This window comes from Pelobates fuscus, chromosome 4 (assembly GCF_036172605.1).
Source record: "Pelobates fuscus isolate aPelFus1 chromosome 4, aPelFus1.pri, whole genome shotgun sequence".
Lineage (NCBI taxonomy): Eukaryota > Metazoa > Chordata > Amphibia > Anura > Pelobatidae > Pelobates > Pelobates fuscus.
The window spans coordinates 232,663,848-232,680,936 of NC_086320.1; the positions used below are offsets into that span (position 1 = coordinate 232,663,848).

The 17,089-nt window shown below is 38.1% G+C and overlaps 1 protein-coding gene across 8 annotated transcripts in view; it reads right to left on the reverse strand.

The window, feature by feature from the left end:
* CTNND2 (catenin delta 2) overlaps positions 1-17,089 on the reverse strand; it is a 1,082,982-nt gene that overhangs the window by 837,107 nt on the left and 228,786 nt on the right. For all 8 annotated transcript variants that reach the window (XM_063451948.1, XM_063451945.1, XM_063451947.1 and 5 more), the window contains exon 2: positions 12,779-12,912. In XM_063451948.1, the coding sequence (XP_063308018.1) occupies positions 12,779-12,912 (134 nt within the window). The remainder of the gene's footprint in view (positions 1-12,778; positions 12,913-17,089) is intronic.

The following is a 17,089-nucleotide window of genomic DNA, read 5'->3' on the forward strand; positions in this document are numbered from 1 at the left end:
ATGTCACATGGTGGGCTGGACATATGGGGGGCGGCAAAAACTTTTTTGCCTAGGGCGGCAAAAATCCTTGCACCGGCCCTGCATGAACCAGTACCTTCGCTGCGTCCGGCGTTAGATATGGGCGGATGTGCGCTATGTTCTTGAGTTGGAAGCAACAGGATTTGGCTATCGATTGGACATGGGGACAGAGGTCAGAATCAAGAAGAACCCCTAGGCAGTGAGCTTGCGAGGTAGAAGTGATAGTAGCGCCGTTGACTTGGATGGAGACAGACACAGGAGTAGCAGCACTTGAGGGAGGAAAAACTAGAAGTTCTGTTTTGGACAGGTTGAGTTTAAGGAAGTGAGCAGCCATCCAGTTGGAAATAGCAGAGAGGCAGTCAGAAACACGATTTAAGGTGGGTGGAGAGAGATCAGGGGAGGACAGGTAGATTTGTGTGTCATCTGCATATAAATGATATTGGAAGCCAAAGGAGCTGATGAGTTTACCAAGGGAGGCAGTATAGATAGAGAACAGTAGGGGGCCGAGGACAGAACCTTGGGGGACGCCGACAGAGAGGGGTTGGGGAGAAGAGGCAGTGTCAGAGAAAGAAACACTGAAAGAGCGCTGGGAGAGGTAGGAGGAGCACCAGGATAAAGCAGTATCCCATAGACCAAAGTTACGGAGAATGTGAAGAAGCTGTTGATGATCAACAGTGTCACAGGCGGCAGAAAGATCAAGGAGGATTAGGATAGAGTATTGGCCGCGAGATTTAGCAGCAATTAAGTCGTTGGATACATTGGTCACAGCAGTTTCGACAGAGTGACCAGCTGGGAATCCAGACTGAAGGGGGACAAGCAGAGAGTTGGATTCAAGAAAGTCTGTCAATCTGGCATACACAACTCTCTCGAGGATCTTGGAGGCAAATGGCAGTAGTGAGATAGGGCGGTAGTTGGATGGGGAGTTGGGATCAAGGTTGGGCTTTTTCAGAATCGGGGTTACAGTTGCATGTTTGAAGGGTGAGGGAAATGTGCCAGAGGAAAGGGAGATATTGAAGATGTTAGCGAGAGGTAGAGCAAGAGAGGGAGACAAAGTGCGGATGAGATGTGAGGGAATAGGATTGAGGGAGCAGGTGGTGAGGCGGGAGGACAGGAGCAGAGCAGAAACCTCTTGTGCTGTAGCAGGTGCAAATGAGCATAGGATGGCAGGGGGAGTGGGGTTGGGTGTTGTATTGATAGGGGTAGGAGAGAGATTAGAGATCTTGTTCCTGATTGTAGAGATCTTCTCAGTGAAATGAGATGCGAAGTTTGTGGCGGACAAGGTGGTGGAAGGAGGGGGAGTCACAGGGCGAAGAAGGGCATCAAAAGTGTGAAACAGGTGTTTGGGTTGATGGGACAGTGTGCTTATGAGGGTGTTGAAGTAGTTTACTTTTGCAGAGGAAAGAGCCATGCTGTAGGAGCGTAGCATAATTTTATAGTGGACAAAGTCAGATGCAGATGAGACTTTCTCCAGCAGCGTTCAGCAGTTCTGGAACATTTTTGGAGGTAACGGGTCAGCTTGGTGTGCCAGGGTTGTAATTGGGGGCGCTTGCTGCGTTTAACTGTAGGAGGTGCCATGATGTCAAGTTGAGAGGAGAGAGTGGAGTTGTAGAGTGTGGTTGCAGAGTTAGGGCAGTTGAGATTTGAGATGGGTAAAAGGAGTGTTTGGAGTTTGGTGGAGAAGTGCTGTAGATCGAGGGACTTGAGGTTTCTGCGAGGTTGGAGAGTTGATGGTGGTGAAATTTTGGTATGGAGTATGCAGATGTTAAATGTTACTTACCCCCTCTAGAGCTAACCTTTTGGCACTCCCATTCTATATATATAATTTGGATAATTTATTTTCAGGAAATTAGCTTTTAACATTTTATCAATTTAAAGAAAAATCTGATTTGGACGATTCTATATTACCAAAATATACTCTAATAACAGACAAATTGAAAGAAAGTTTTGAAATGTTGGAATTGGCTAAAGGAGATAAATCATAAAAAAATTCCAATTTAGAAAACCATTATCTCCTCAATTCAAATCGTAAAGGCATAATCTCCTTTTGCTATTCCCATATTTCTCCTAGGCCCACATCTACATTATATTTTATGGAATCATGGGAAAGCGATTTGAGAGTTCAATATGAACTGGAGGATTGGATAAGTGTTATTCTCGCCTTGAGAGGTATCACACACTGTGCTAGTCATCATGAGAACAATTTAAAAGTCTCTATCATTGGTACCTGGTTCCATCATGCCTTCACAAAATGAATCCTAAAGTCTCAGAAAGATGTTGGAGGGAGTGGGATGAGATGGGTATACCATGTCACATATTTGGTGGTATTGCCCTAGACTCATTAGATTCTATAGTGATATTCATAAACTTGTTAAAACTGTTGACCCAAATATTACCACTTTTACATCTGAACTTGGGCTCTTTAAAATATTTCTAGAATATGTTAATAAAGTGGACAGAGTATAAATAGAACATATTCTCATAGCCGCCACATCCTACTTACCCAGATATTGGAAATCCACTGCTATATCCTCTATAGTTGATGTACTAAAGTTAGCATTAGAAAAAATTGTATGAGATCGCTATTAGAAAGCCAACTTTACTATGGGATTGTCAGGATTACTATATGATCCAGCACGTAGAATTGTGTTACACAGATGACTAATAGGTAACATATTACGGGGCCTTAGAATGGCCGGACTAACGTACCAAAGCATAGTTAGGGTGCTAGCTGAGGTCAGGGGATACAGATAGGGAAACAATGATAAAGGAAAGCCAGAGGTCAGGGATACCAGAAATACAGGGATGTCAAAATCAAAGCCAAAGTCAAAAACCAGAAGAAACTTGAATTAGGAACGCGCTCTCGGACAACAACTAGGGAAACCACGACAGGGCAATGAGGAAAGGTAATTCTAGGTTTTTATACCTGCTTTACCTTTCTGATTGGCCGGGATCGCTCTTGACCCCAAAATGCGCGCGCGGTGTGTGCGTGATGTCACGTGCACGTCAACGCCGTTAGTCACGTGAGGGGACGTGGGGGTATAATTAGCCGTGGATCCGCACTTGTTTTATTTGTTTTACATAGATATATTATCAATAAATATAGACATATCAATATTGCACAAAATATAGTAAATTTGTATGGTTACTTCCCCCAAGTTTCCCGTTCCCAATGATTTTTTTATTATTCATTTAATTATTGCTATTTTTATTTTATTATAATATTAAATACCTAATACAAACTATTTGAAAAGAATCCTTCTCCCACTTATGTGTTTTCCATATGAAGTTTTATGTAGTGTGTGGAAGAAGGACACAATCAAAATTGAGTACAGAAATATGTTCCTTTGGAGGGTGGACACCATTATATGAGCAAAGAGGAATGCAAATGGGCTAAATATGCATTTTGCAGTACAAAAACACATGTTAACATAGGCATACAAGTTTTTGGGAAGTAAGGTGTTAACCAAGGTGACTGTTGATAGATATTTTTTTTCTGCCTTTTTATGAAAGCATTAATAGTATTCACTTCTATTTTAGTCATTGTCAGCTTTATTCCAGAGAGATCATATTTCCTCTAAATCACTACAGTTGCTTTGACACACAAAAAAAGAGGTCATCAATAGCATGCTACATGACAAGGTTGTTAAGCTTGCCATGATTTTCCCATGGGATAAAAAAATATATATTTATATTCAGATATAGACAGGCTGGTATATAACATGTATAACATGCTCTCAAATTTAAGAATATAATATTTGACATCTCTGAAGCAGCAACATGATTTACCCTATACAGTCTAGAAAATGGCCTGTCTTGAAACACTTTTATGAAGCACATTATTTTATTTCCATAACCAGTTATTTAAAGGCCTAGACATGATGGTATGTTTAATCGTTTGGATTTTTTTTTTGTAAAATGAAAACTATGCAGTGAATTCAAGGCAAAAGCAATAAGAATATTCTTATTATTTAGGGCAACATATGGTACCTTGTTCATATTATATGTGGCCGGGTCACTTGACATCATGTGCATTGTTGAATCAAATAAGGCTCCAATCTCTCTCTTGCTCTCTCTCTCAATATATATATACATATATATATATTTGCTAGGCATGTGCATGGGGAAAATATTCAGCTCGGTTCCGCATTCCGAAATTCGGGACTTTGTCAATTCGGGACTTCATCAATTCGGCAATTCGACACTTCGGAACTTCAGCAACTTCGGCACTTCGGAACTTCGGCATTTCGGGACTTTTCCTGCAGCCACTTGGTAGATAACTCCCTAATTCGCACGGTATTAGGAGTTATCTACCAAAAGGCTAAAAGACCTAAATTGGTCTTTCAGACAAATTTACTAATACTAAGTAAACATTACTTAGTATTAGTAAATTTTGCCCCTACTCGCTATACCGTGAGTAGGGGCATGTCTAGTAAACAGTGAGCAGCCTGTGGCTGCTCACTTTAAAAAAAAAAAGGGTCCCCCCTCCCTGAGCGGCGGGTGGGGGCCCTAAATAAAAATGGGGAGGCCTAATGTCCTCCCCCCCTGGCCCCCACCCCTGAGCAGCGGGTCGGGGCCCTAAATACAAATTGGGGGGGACACCTATTGTCCTCCCCCCTGGCCCCCACAACTGAGCGGTGGGTGGGGACCCTAAACAAGAATAAGGTAGGGGACCTATTGTCCTCCCCCTTGGCCCCCACCCCTGAGTGGCGGGTGGGGACCCTAAACACAACCCCTGAGAGGTGGGTGGGGGCCCTAAATACAAATTGGGGGTGGCCACAGGCTGCTCACTGTTTAATAGACATGCCCCTACTCGCGGTATAGCAAGTAGGGGCATAATTTACTAATACTAAGTAATCTTTACTTAGTATTAGTAAATTTGGCTGAAAGACCAATTCAGGTCTTTCAGCCTTTTAGTAGATAACTCCCTAATATCGTGGGCATTAGGGTTATCTACTTATTCATGCCTGTCATTACATTGACTGGCCAAGTAACTTACATTTTATATGACTGTTATATGAATGTTACTTGATTGTTGTAAGTGTTGCAAATGCTTACAGCTGAATCCTGGCTATGTTTGTATACCATTTATTTGAAATTGTATACAATGTAACATTTCTTCTTCTTTCACTGGGTAAGTATATTAGTACCAAGGCAATACTGTGCTTCGGAACTTCGGAGCTTTGACACCTCGCAACTTCGGCTACTTCGGAACTTCGGCACTTCAGCAATTCGGCCATTCGGCACTTCAGCACTACTACACTTCGGAAATTCGGTAATTTCGGCACTTCGGGACTTCGGCAATTCGGCACTTCGGCAATTCAGCTATTTACCCGAAATTCGTCCGAATTTTAATTCGGACCGAAACAAATTGCACATGTCTAATATTTGCCCAATACACTGGTGAACCACAACCACCTGCCTAATATTGTGTAATTCCCCCTCGTGCTGCCAAAGCAGCTCTGATGCATCAAGGCATCGACTTCACAAGTCATCTCAACTTGTCCTGTGGTATCTGGTACCAACACATAAGCAGCAGATCATTTTGCTCCTGCAATTTATTAGGTGGATCTTCCATTGATCAGATTTGATGTTCCAGCACATCCCACAAATGCTCAATTGGATTGAGATCTTGGTGATTTGGAGGCCATGACATCAGCTTGAACTTTGATAAATGTAGAAAATTGATGGAAGTGCACTCAACCCCTTGCCAAGGATTTCAGGGTGCTAAACTGGATATGTCCCAGTACCCAAATGGACCAAATATAATAGTAAAAATAGAAAATGAATCCAGGCACTCCAAATGAATTCCAAGAGAAATGCAATTTATTGGAACCAGCAGCTACAAAGCGACGTTTCAACCCCAATAGTCTTTATCAAGCTTGATAAAGACCCTTAGGGGTTGAAACGTCGCTTTGTAGCTGCTGGTTCCAATAAATTGCCTTTCTCTTGGAATTCATTTGGAGTGCCTGGATTCATTTTCTATTTTTATCAGCTTGAACTTTGTCATATTCCTTCAACTATTTCTGAACAATTTTTGCAGTGTGGCAAGGTGCATTATCCTGTTGAGGACAGCCATCATTGCAATTAAATGGTGTATGTGGTCTACAGCAAGCTCTAGGTAGGTGGTAAGTGTCAAAGTAGCATCCACGTGCATGCCATGAACCAAGGTTCCCAGCAGAACATTGCCCAAAGCATAAAAGTCCTTCCCCTTGTGTATCCTGTTATTATCTCTTAACCAGGATAAACACACACACGGCCATCCATCTGATCTAAATGAAAACGTAATTCATCAGATCAGGCATGGTTGTCTATCCTTGCATCACTTTTGGTTGGTAATTACCACTTCATACCGGGAACACCCCACAAGACTTGCCATATTGGAGCTGTTTTGACCAATCATGTTGACAACTCTATTTGGTCCTTGTCAAAGTCACTCAGATCTTTTGCTTGATTACTTCCAACACATGAACTTCAAGAGCTAACTGCTAACTTGATGCCTAATATATCCCACATATTGACAGGTGCCATAGTAATGATATAATCAATAATTTCACTTCACGTGTCAGTGGATTTAATGTTGTGGCTGATCAGCATATATGTTTCTGTGAGTAGATGTAATTTAATAGGTTGTGATACACTAGGATATCACAATATATAAAGTAAAACACAGAGCAAATAGGAACTGCACTCAATCCACATACGAGTTGAAGAATAAGGTCCAGGTACTCCAATGCTTTAGAGGCACATTTATTGGAACCAAGGAAACACTGCAACGTTTCAACGCCCTAGAGAGTCTTTGTCAACATGTTGCAGTATTTCCTTGTTTCCAATAAATATGTCTAGAAAGTATTGGAGAGCCTGGACCTTATTCTTCATCTGGTAGATATATAAAATAAAGACATTCTGTAGACATAGTATTATGTAATATTTACACATACTAGATCTTTAACATTGTGATGGACTATTTTTTTCAGTAATAAAGGACAACCTTGGTTTATGACAAATGTACTGCAAATATGTTTTTATATGTTGAATGTGGAATGGAAACTTACATGTGTATGTGTATGAGATAGAGGTACGAAGAACAAATCATTGTTTGCATTATAAATTGAGACATTTAATGAATTTAATGAAATGTAGCTATATATACTTGTTTTATATTTAAATATATCATGAAGCATTTTTCTATATAAAAATGGTTACACATTAAATACATTGTAATTTACAATTTAATTCAGGTAACAACTGTATTGTATACATTCCAGGATGACATTATGATAAGTGCTTCATAAGATTTTGAAAAGAAACAAAGCCTAGTCTTTTTTTAACATCTAAAATGTCAGGGATGCCAAAAACCGGAAAAACAAACAAACAAACCATAAAAGAGAAATAAATGATGTCCTAAATAGACAATGAAGTGAATAAAACAGTGGGACATCTAAGTGGCATTCCTAAGAAAGAGAAAATAGAGTTAATTGAACTGTTTCAAGAAATAATGAGGTAGTGCTTCTGATCTACATTATTTCTACATTATCTAACACAATAGTGTTATAAAAATATCCTACTATATATTAGATATGTAATTTCTGGATTTTCTCTCATTTAGTGTGCAACAGTCCCAAAGATTAATGTTCTGACATTGTGTTTATTTTAACTGAAGTGTTCTTGTGTGTGTATTGTGTTTTTCTTTTTTTTCCATAAAGTTGGATTTCTGGTAATCCAAATGATTTGCAAATGTTATTAAAAAATATTGCAGTGGGAGCATAGATGAAACCATGAAATATAAAGAAAACTAAAGAAGACTTCCGCTGTGCGGTCACAATGAAATCTTTGTACCTTTACTACCACCAGTGAAGAAATCCAGGATTGATCAAATTAATACTTACATTATTCATAAAAAACAGATGTCTTTTCAATCACAATCAGCATAAAAACCACCCACGTGCCCCTACCCACATACATTATGCGAGACTTGCACACATATCTATGGCTTGGGATTTATACAGATGAGTTACCTCTGCCTCTCCCACCTAAAAGCACCTAAACAATGGTCCTATCACTTGTAGTGTGCTGCAATGAATCAAACTTATCACGTGTGTAAATCCTTTGTGACACTGCAAGTGACTGAAATAAGTCCAGTGATTACATGGAATGCCAACAGATCATATATACTCACACACTTGATAAGACAATTTTGTGAAATGGCAAATTAAATTTAAGGTGTACCTCTAATAGTCTAATTATTGACCTAAATCATTATGATGATTTTTATCACACTATCATATAAGGATATTTTGTTCTGATACATAAGCAAGCAGTTATCAATTTTTCCAAAAAACAGTGAAGGTCTTTTGACACTTACAAAGACTAACTACATGGACTAAATATTTCACACTTTTTATTGTAGCTGGTAAATAATCAAAAGTGCTGATTCCTTACTGACTTGCTGTTATCTGCAGTTTAAAGAGCAGTTATAGCAATAATACAGAACAAAAAAAAATACTATCTGTGCAATTTCGATATCACATTTGAAACCAAGATTCAATCCAGAAAAGCAGGACTGTTTTGGCTTCTACTAAGGCTTCTTTGGCTCCTAGTAGGGCTATCTTGTCCAAGTTCTGACCCAAAACAAAATATAGAATGTGTGCTGTTTGTTTGATCCACTGTAATTTAAGTGCACACATACATATTATATATTGCTTTTAAACACAATATAACCTATAAATGACGTAAACAAATTGGAGACAAAAAAATATTTTCTTAAAATACTTTTTACAAATCACCTGCAACTAAAAAAAGATAACTCAAAATAGATTCAGGTACCAGTACTTATTATTCAATGCTTCATGTGTCTAGTATCTAAATATATATTTTTTTATAGCTAAAGGGACACCCAAAGCAATAATAAATACATATAAATCACAGTTTAATAGAGATGCACCCAATTAAAACATTAATGCATTTAATAATGTATGTATGAGGTGAGTAGATAGGGTAGTGGAGCTTAGGGACCCCTAGCCACTTGGAAATTATTGTAATACATTTTTTGGGAGGTTGACAATGGTATGTCCAAACCCTCTTGTATATTTTATTATTAGCACCCACGTGGGTGGGCAGGGGGGCCATTAAGTCACCTCAAGTTATAATACAAGTATTAGACTCCACCAGCTACCCATGTGTAGAGATGGAGGGATATAATACAATTATTAGCTTCCACCATCTTTGCTTCTCTCCCCTCTTGGTTAAAACATTTATGGTCCCCACCTGCTGATCATGGGTGGAAGCTGCGGGGAAACTAGGTCCCCCATTTATTTTAATTAGTATCCCCCACCATCTTACCACAGGTGTAAGCAGAAGGGAACACTGCACCCACTACCCTATCAGCTCCGCTCAGAAATACATTATTAAATGCATTCAAGTTTTAATGCAGTGGGGCTGGATCCATGCATCCAACATTTATTATTTAAATGCAAGCCACCTACCCAATGCACATAGGTGTGGGATGGGACCTTTCTAGCAACCGAGCAGGGAAGAACTACACTCGGAGGCTTTAAACCTCTTATAGTAATATAGGAGTCATATTTACACCTTTAGACTTATTTTTTCTTTAACTATTTGCCTAATGTTAGTGCAGTCAGCAGACAAATATGACATGAAACCTTGGAAAAATGCTTTGAAGGTGAAATGCTGGGTTCTATACTACTCTTGTGAATCATACTTGATCATACTTGATGAGAAGTCATTATACTTATTGGATGTTTCTATTTCTAATATTTTAATATGATTATTTCTAATGTGACATTTTCCATGATTGTTTGTGCTTATGCTTTTCGTACCTATTTTATGTGCAACACAGTTATGATTCATAACTGTAGGTCTCATATATCTAATATGTATGTATACGTAAGCCTATCTATATTATCTTTTATTTTAACAATAAAGCTTATATTTAAGTATTTAGAGGGTACATGTATTTATTTTTGACATGGGCTCAAAAGGCAAATGAGTGCCCTTCTTTGACGCACCACAAGAGAGCCAATGTGTTGAGCAATGGATACACATCTGGTGAATAACAATATTCTTTGTATTTGTTGGATTGCACTTTCATAATTATCTTAAGAGACTCAAAAAATTATTTATTTGATCTGAACAATTATTCTTTACAATTTGATGACAACGTTGCATAAATGTATTTTGGAATGTGCCAATGTCTAGTTTCAATATTTGCAACTTTATTTAGGACATGATTGGTCTATATTATATTATTCAAGTATTTTATGAGTACAATAACATTATAAGATAGACAAATAGACAGAGAAGGATTTGAATCCTATATTTCTAGTAAATACTATTTTAATTAACTTTTTTGTTTGTTTGTTTGTTTCACAGCAGTATTAAATGTTTTATCCCACTTTCTCAAAATGTCTTCTATATAATGCATGCCAATTATGAAATATCCTTTTCTAGACAGGTTTGATTTATGCCACCTGAACTATTTACATTTTTAGTTTCTTTCTTGTTTTCTGCACAAATACATTTGTTCCTCAGAGTGACACAGTTTTATATTCTAGAAAGGTTGGTTGAGACAAGAACCATTATCAAATGTCCTTTTTTATTTTCAGAAGGTCACAGGAAGCTCAAAATAAAAAATAACAGGTCTTTAACACCTGAGTCTCATAATGACACATATGTCAAGAACATTTTTTGACATCCAAGAGGTGATGGACAGCATTAATTGTCAAATGTTTTTCAGAAGAGTGATAGTTAAAAAAAAAATATATAATAATAATAATAACACATCAATTTGTATGCTAAATTTGTATGCTGTTCTAAAGCACTTTCTTTACAGCACTTTTTATGCGCTATAAAATTAAGTTTTATAGCTACAATATGAGCAGCATTTAATACAATGTCAAGATTGTACTTGTAATTATAATTTTAAAAGGCTAATATTCTTAAACTTTTACCTAAATTATTATTTTGTGATGTGATATGAGGAGGTAGGAATGTAATCTGTTATGAAGGTGTATACATAATTGAGTCACTATCAGGACCTCGCTCCCACACTCACCTACCTCATGCTCCCATGCCACGTCTCTCTCGCACCCCACGAGGACACCGTGTCAAAACGCGACACCCCCAGGCAGCTCAGTCGGCTCAACCACCCACGCTGAACACTCACGTTCATACGAACGCCACCTCTATTTGTGCGAACGCAACTCACCAATACTGAAGGCAGAACTACATTCGTACGGACCCCGGCTCACCCGAACACAGAAAGAACAGAAGTCCTTTTGTGAGAACACCACTTCCCGAACACAGCAAGAACAGAAGTCTGTCCATGAGAACACCACTTACTGGACACAGCAATACAGAGGACAGAACTCTGTTCATACGGACGCCAATAACCGAACACAGCAAGAAAGGACTCTGTTTGTGAGAACGTTGCTTACACGTGCAAACACACATGTGGTAGAGCTTCAGGAGAATCAAAAGGTGTGTGCGTGCTGACACAGAGACTTTTAAAGGTACAGGAGGTGAAGACCAGTGAGGAACCTCAATAGACAAGACAACCCACTTTCCCTATTTAAGCCGAACACACCCTTCATTCTTTGTTCAGTTGTACTGTGCTCCTGATTGTGTAAAGACCTTAAGAGACTATCAAGTTGTATCCTGATTTTGACCCTTGCCTGTATCATTGCTTCTGAACCCCTGCCGCCTGTCCTGACCTTTCGTTTCCATGACTACTCTCTTCGTCTGATCCTTTTGTACTGAACTTGGTCCATTACCTTCGGCACCCATCTGCATCTTGGGCTCCGTCCACTAAACTGTGAACCCGACAGTCTCCCCCAAAACAGTGTGATTTCTGTTACTGTAATCTTTAAAATAGCCCCATCACATAAATAAATATTAAATGCTGAACAAAAGTAAGTTATATCTAGACATATAAGACTATATAGATCACATGTTTTTTTCCTATCCCCCTGGATATCACAATAACTGACAAAATTGGAAGATTCATATTTAACAGACATCAATTAACCTATATTCTAGCTTTTTCTGGGTTTCCCTTAGTAAAACAAAAAAATAACCGCAAGCCTTTTACAGTCATGTTCAGTTTGGTCGTGTAATGAAATAGAAGGAGAAGCACAGATGACATTAAGCTGACATTTTCATAAAGAAATCAGCACAGTACAAACACTTCAAAAACAAGTAAAGATACCAGGAAAAACAGGATAGAGGGTTTTGGAGTTGAGTCCTGATAATAATATGTTACAGTTTGAGATTAATAAACAGTGAATTTTTTTTGCCTAAATACATTTATTTTAATCTTTATACAGGTCTATGTCTCTAATATTTTATATCCATTTTGCAGGAGCTATTTTCATTTAATCACATTATTTTTTTTTATAATTGCAAGCACATTAATTACAATATTTAAGACAACTATGTGAACAAATCATAATAGTCGAGAAATTACAACATAGATGGAAAGATAGAAAGATAGATAAATAATAGATAGATAGATAGATAGATAGATTCACACACACTATATATATATATATATATATATATATATATATATATGTGTGTATTCATTTTGTTTTAATAAATTGAAGTTAATTGTTGCTAATTTCTCACAACATAATGTCATATATGTTACATATAACATGTTTTACAGCTGTCACATTAAACTGTGCATCTAGCAATGAGAGATATTTTCCATATTAAAGAAAACTAATTATATATGTTTTCCTACCTGCTCTTTGACAGAAGCCAGGATAGCTGAAGTTGTTTCTGTTTCCGAGCCATCCCCGTTAGATGTATTCATCACTGGGCTAATGGAACTAGTCTTTTCTGAACATGACGGTTGGTCTGGAACAGGCATAGCTCCTTTAGAAATAAACAAGAAAAATACATACTGATTTAAGGTAATTACAATAGTTGCACCCAAGGAATGTTAAACATACATGCACATACAACCAGCTTTTGGGGGAAAAATAGCCTCCAGCTACCAAATCAACATATCTGATTGCTGATGAGTATTGTGTAAAAGAGCTATACTAAAAGCAATCTGTTCCTTGATATATATAGAAATTCAATATGCTTCTAAGGCAAGGATAGTCAAAGTGAATACAGTTGAGAATACCAAATGAAACCAGAAGCAATTTGAGTTCGAGTTCTAGTTCTAATTGCAATATTTAATAAAATTAGTTATACTTATTTCACTATAATATGGGAAAGTGTCAAAAGCCTAGTCATTATATTTAATGCTCTAGATGCTGTATTAGAAGTTATTTTCATCAATTTAATTGCAATGGCAAATAACAAAATACAATATTGTTTGGCTTTTTTTTTTCTCAGCTTAGTCCCTGCAGAACCTTTGGCTACATATTCCTGACTAATCATGATAGCATTTACAATTAGATGCACCATCTCACAGCAGATAAGGCAGGATAGTGTTTGACATTTTATAAGTAGACTTCCTTGTCATGTTTTTTTTTCCTGTCTTCCACAGCAGTTAGAAAGGAGCATGCTTTAGCTGGCCAATGTTTAATTGTATGTTTATCATACTTCTGTTTTCATGGTTCTAGTCATGCTTCAACACATATGGCAAGGTGTACCTCTATTTAATGACCAGACATCGAAATTCTATCTCCCTCAATAGATGACAATGGTACATGGAATGCATGAGGACACCTCTAGGTTAAGTAGTTTAGGGTGCCAGGTTGCTAAATATTAATTTGCCAGTGGAACATAGATCCAGTTATATATTTACCTCAACAAACTCTAGACCTCAAGTTTGTTTGTTGCTCTCTCAGGTAAGTGCCTCTGTTGTTAACATAGTTGAGCAGTATAAATATTGGGGCCCTTGTTTTCACTTACTGCTTATTTGGATGTCCTTATAACAAATGGATCATATTCATGAAGCTATTGTAGAGCATGTAGGTAAATATTTAGATTCATATTTGAACTTTAGCTCGGAAAAAAGTGTCTCGCTAATAGCTGTACTTTGTGGATGTCTGCAAATATACTACTTTGAATAGTATATGTGGAACTGCACTCACTCCCACAAATCTGAGCCAGGGTGCTTGCTGAGCCAGAATCAAACACCAGATTTCCAAACATTAGTAAAATAATATTGGTCCAGTCACTCCTTGGTTCAAGACAGGCAAAGACCTTTTGGGGTAGAAACTTTGCTGTTGTGGTTCTCAATAAAGTGCCTGTCTTGAACCAAGGAGTGCCTGGACCCCTATTATTTTGCAAATATACTACTGTCATGAGGACAGAAGAAAGGTGTATACCAGGCCTTATGGCTATACTTCAAAGAAAGTCTGCATGCATACTATAGCCCTGAGGACATAGGAAAGAAAACTGGCAAAGCAAAAAAAAACATCTTCCCGGTGACTAATTACATAATTAAATAATACACATCCCACTGACCCAGACGTATATGTTTTTATAGTGCTGGTAGAATTAAAGCCTGCCTTTTACACATCTGAACTTATGCAAACTGAACTTATTCAAAGAAAGTCTATAAGCTGCTAACTTGGCTGAGTTATACTCACATGTCAGCTCATGAGCTGTGGTAAAAAAAAGCCATAGTCCTTTTTACTGACTTCTGATCATAGCTCATTTTTACAGATATGCTTGTTTTTCCATTTAGTAAAATGTGTGTATCACATCTATTTAGATAGATATAGAAAGATAGAAAGATAGAAAGATAGATAGATAGATAGATAGATACATGAATTAATGCTGGCGTGCAAAAATCAGCTCTTGCTCAGACATAGGCACCTATCAGGCACCTTTCATCATAGGCAGGATATATGTGTCCTTTTAATGAGCAGCCCAAACATTATGTGCTATGATGCACAGTGCTTTACATCACCCAGCAGAATCTGAAAATATTATATATATATATATAAAGGCTACAATACCTTGCACTCAAGCTGCAAAAAATATTCTTAGCCGGGTGCACTACCAGGGCTCCAAAATAGATAGCAGAAAGTAGATGGCTGCACTCACGGTCTTCCAAGTAAAAATTAACTTTTATTATAACATTTTTAAATCAGAATCAATGTTTCAGTCCTCTCCAAAAATAATGAAAAATAAATAATTAAAAAATATCTATTTAAATGTGTAATTTCATTCTAACTGTATTTTAATATTAATATATATATATAGTACACCCCTCACATTTTTGTAAATATTTTATTATATCTTTTCATGTGACGACACTGAAGAAATAACACTCTGCTACAATGTAAAGTAGTAAGTGTACAGCCTGTATAACAGTGCAAATTTGCTGTCCCCTCAAAACAACACACAGTCATTAATACATAAACTGTTGGCAACAAAAGTGAGTACACCCCTAAGTGGAAATGTGACCTAATATATGACCTAATCATTGTTGAGAGGTGTCATAAGAAGCAATGAGCACTCACACAATTGCTTATGGTAATTCAATAAAGAGCAATGCATCAGAGGATATCAGTTTTAGAATACAGTAAATGACATACATAAGAAAATAGAAGCATCCTTTAAAATTGTCTACATTTTATACAGCCAGTAGATGAAATATTAAATATAAAACAATAATCCAGTATCTTAAAGAGATCCAAAGAGGATTAGGACCAGCAAGTTAGCCAATAAAACTTACAATTTTCAAAAATGTAAATCCTGTAAGAGCAGAACTGTTAGCAAAACAAAAAAAATAATCAAACTTACAATAGAGGCAAAACACAAAACCCTTCTATATGGATAAACAAGCTAACCCCAGCTGCTAAGCATCAATATCAGTTGAGAACATAGCTATTAAAGTATTACCATCCTGAGCATCTGGGTATCCCATTATTATCTAATCTAGTTTAAAAGGAGGGGCAAAGAAAGATTCCAAACAACCCATAACGCATAACCCAAAGCTTTGGAAAATAAAATCATGGGTAAGGAGAAAGGGGTGAGAAAGGGACTGGCGTCCAGTGGCTTAGCCTGACGGGAGTCAGAGTTCCCACTCTGACTCCCTCCTCTCCTTCCTCCTGCCCAGCTCCCAGTGGTTGCTGAGAGGCAGTGACCAGGGCAGTCACTTCCTCCCAGCATCTGACATCTTTAAAGGGAGCCCAGTCGCGCTGTAAATGCGCTGACCAGGCCCCCTGGAAATACATAGCATCGGTTGGCCCTAACAGCATGGGACACCCAATGGGCCCCTGAACACGTGGCCCCGGTGGTTACACTGCGTGGGCCAGGGACGTGTTACTTAGCTGGTGGGACCCAGAGTCGCAGGGGTCCACAGGGTGGCTGGGCCCCCTGGAGTGTTGGACCCGGTCGCAGCCGCGATCCCTGCGACCACAGTAGTTCTGCCGCCTCTAATGCAATATGTGAAATGGGGCTTTCCTTTGTCATCTGCAGGGTAGATGAAGAGAGAATGCAAAAATAAAAAAGCAAAACTTTATGTATTTCTGAAAAGAATTCTGGTTTTGGCACTCGAATGCCTGCTACATCTGAAAATGGTGTCGCCAAATTACAAAATCCCTGGTGGAGCTTGGAGAACGTCCTCTGGATTATGTTCATGAGAAGTTAAACATCTGTGAGACCTTCTTAAAGATGGTATTAATGTCGTCTTTGGAGGAGGGTTGAGTTATCTTGGTCTTGGAGGCCGTAGCAAATAAAACACATTAATTTTTCACATGGCAATTGTTGATGCCATCAGAGGGCCTCTTGGTCTGCCGAAAGATCAAATCTTTTCTTATGAGCTTTATGTAATTTCCCCATATTTGCGGATAACTTCTAGTAGTTGTGATATCAAAATACATGCTTTCCAACATTTTAAATGGACAAAGAAGGACACTTTAATTTTAGGGGTGTGAGTGAGGGTGGAGCAGTTCTAAGAAATTGTAGGTGACTTACTAATAACAATTTAGTTCCAGGGGAATTTCCTTACCATAGCCTAACAAAAGGACTTTATTGATTCTTTTAACTCCTTAAGGACAGTGGGTGGGGGACCCGGCTCTAAACACTGGCGGGCATCATAGCACGTCCATGCCCTCCTATGTACTTACCCGCTCACTGG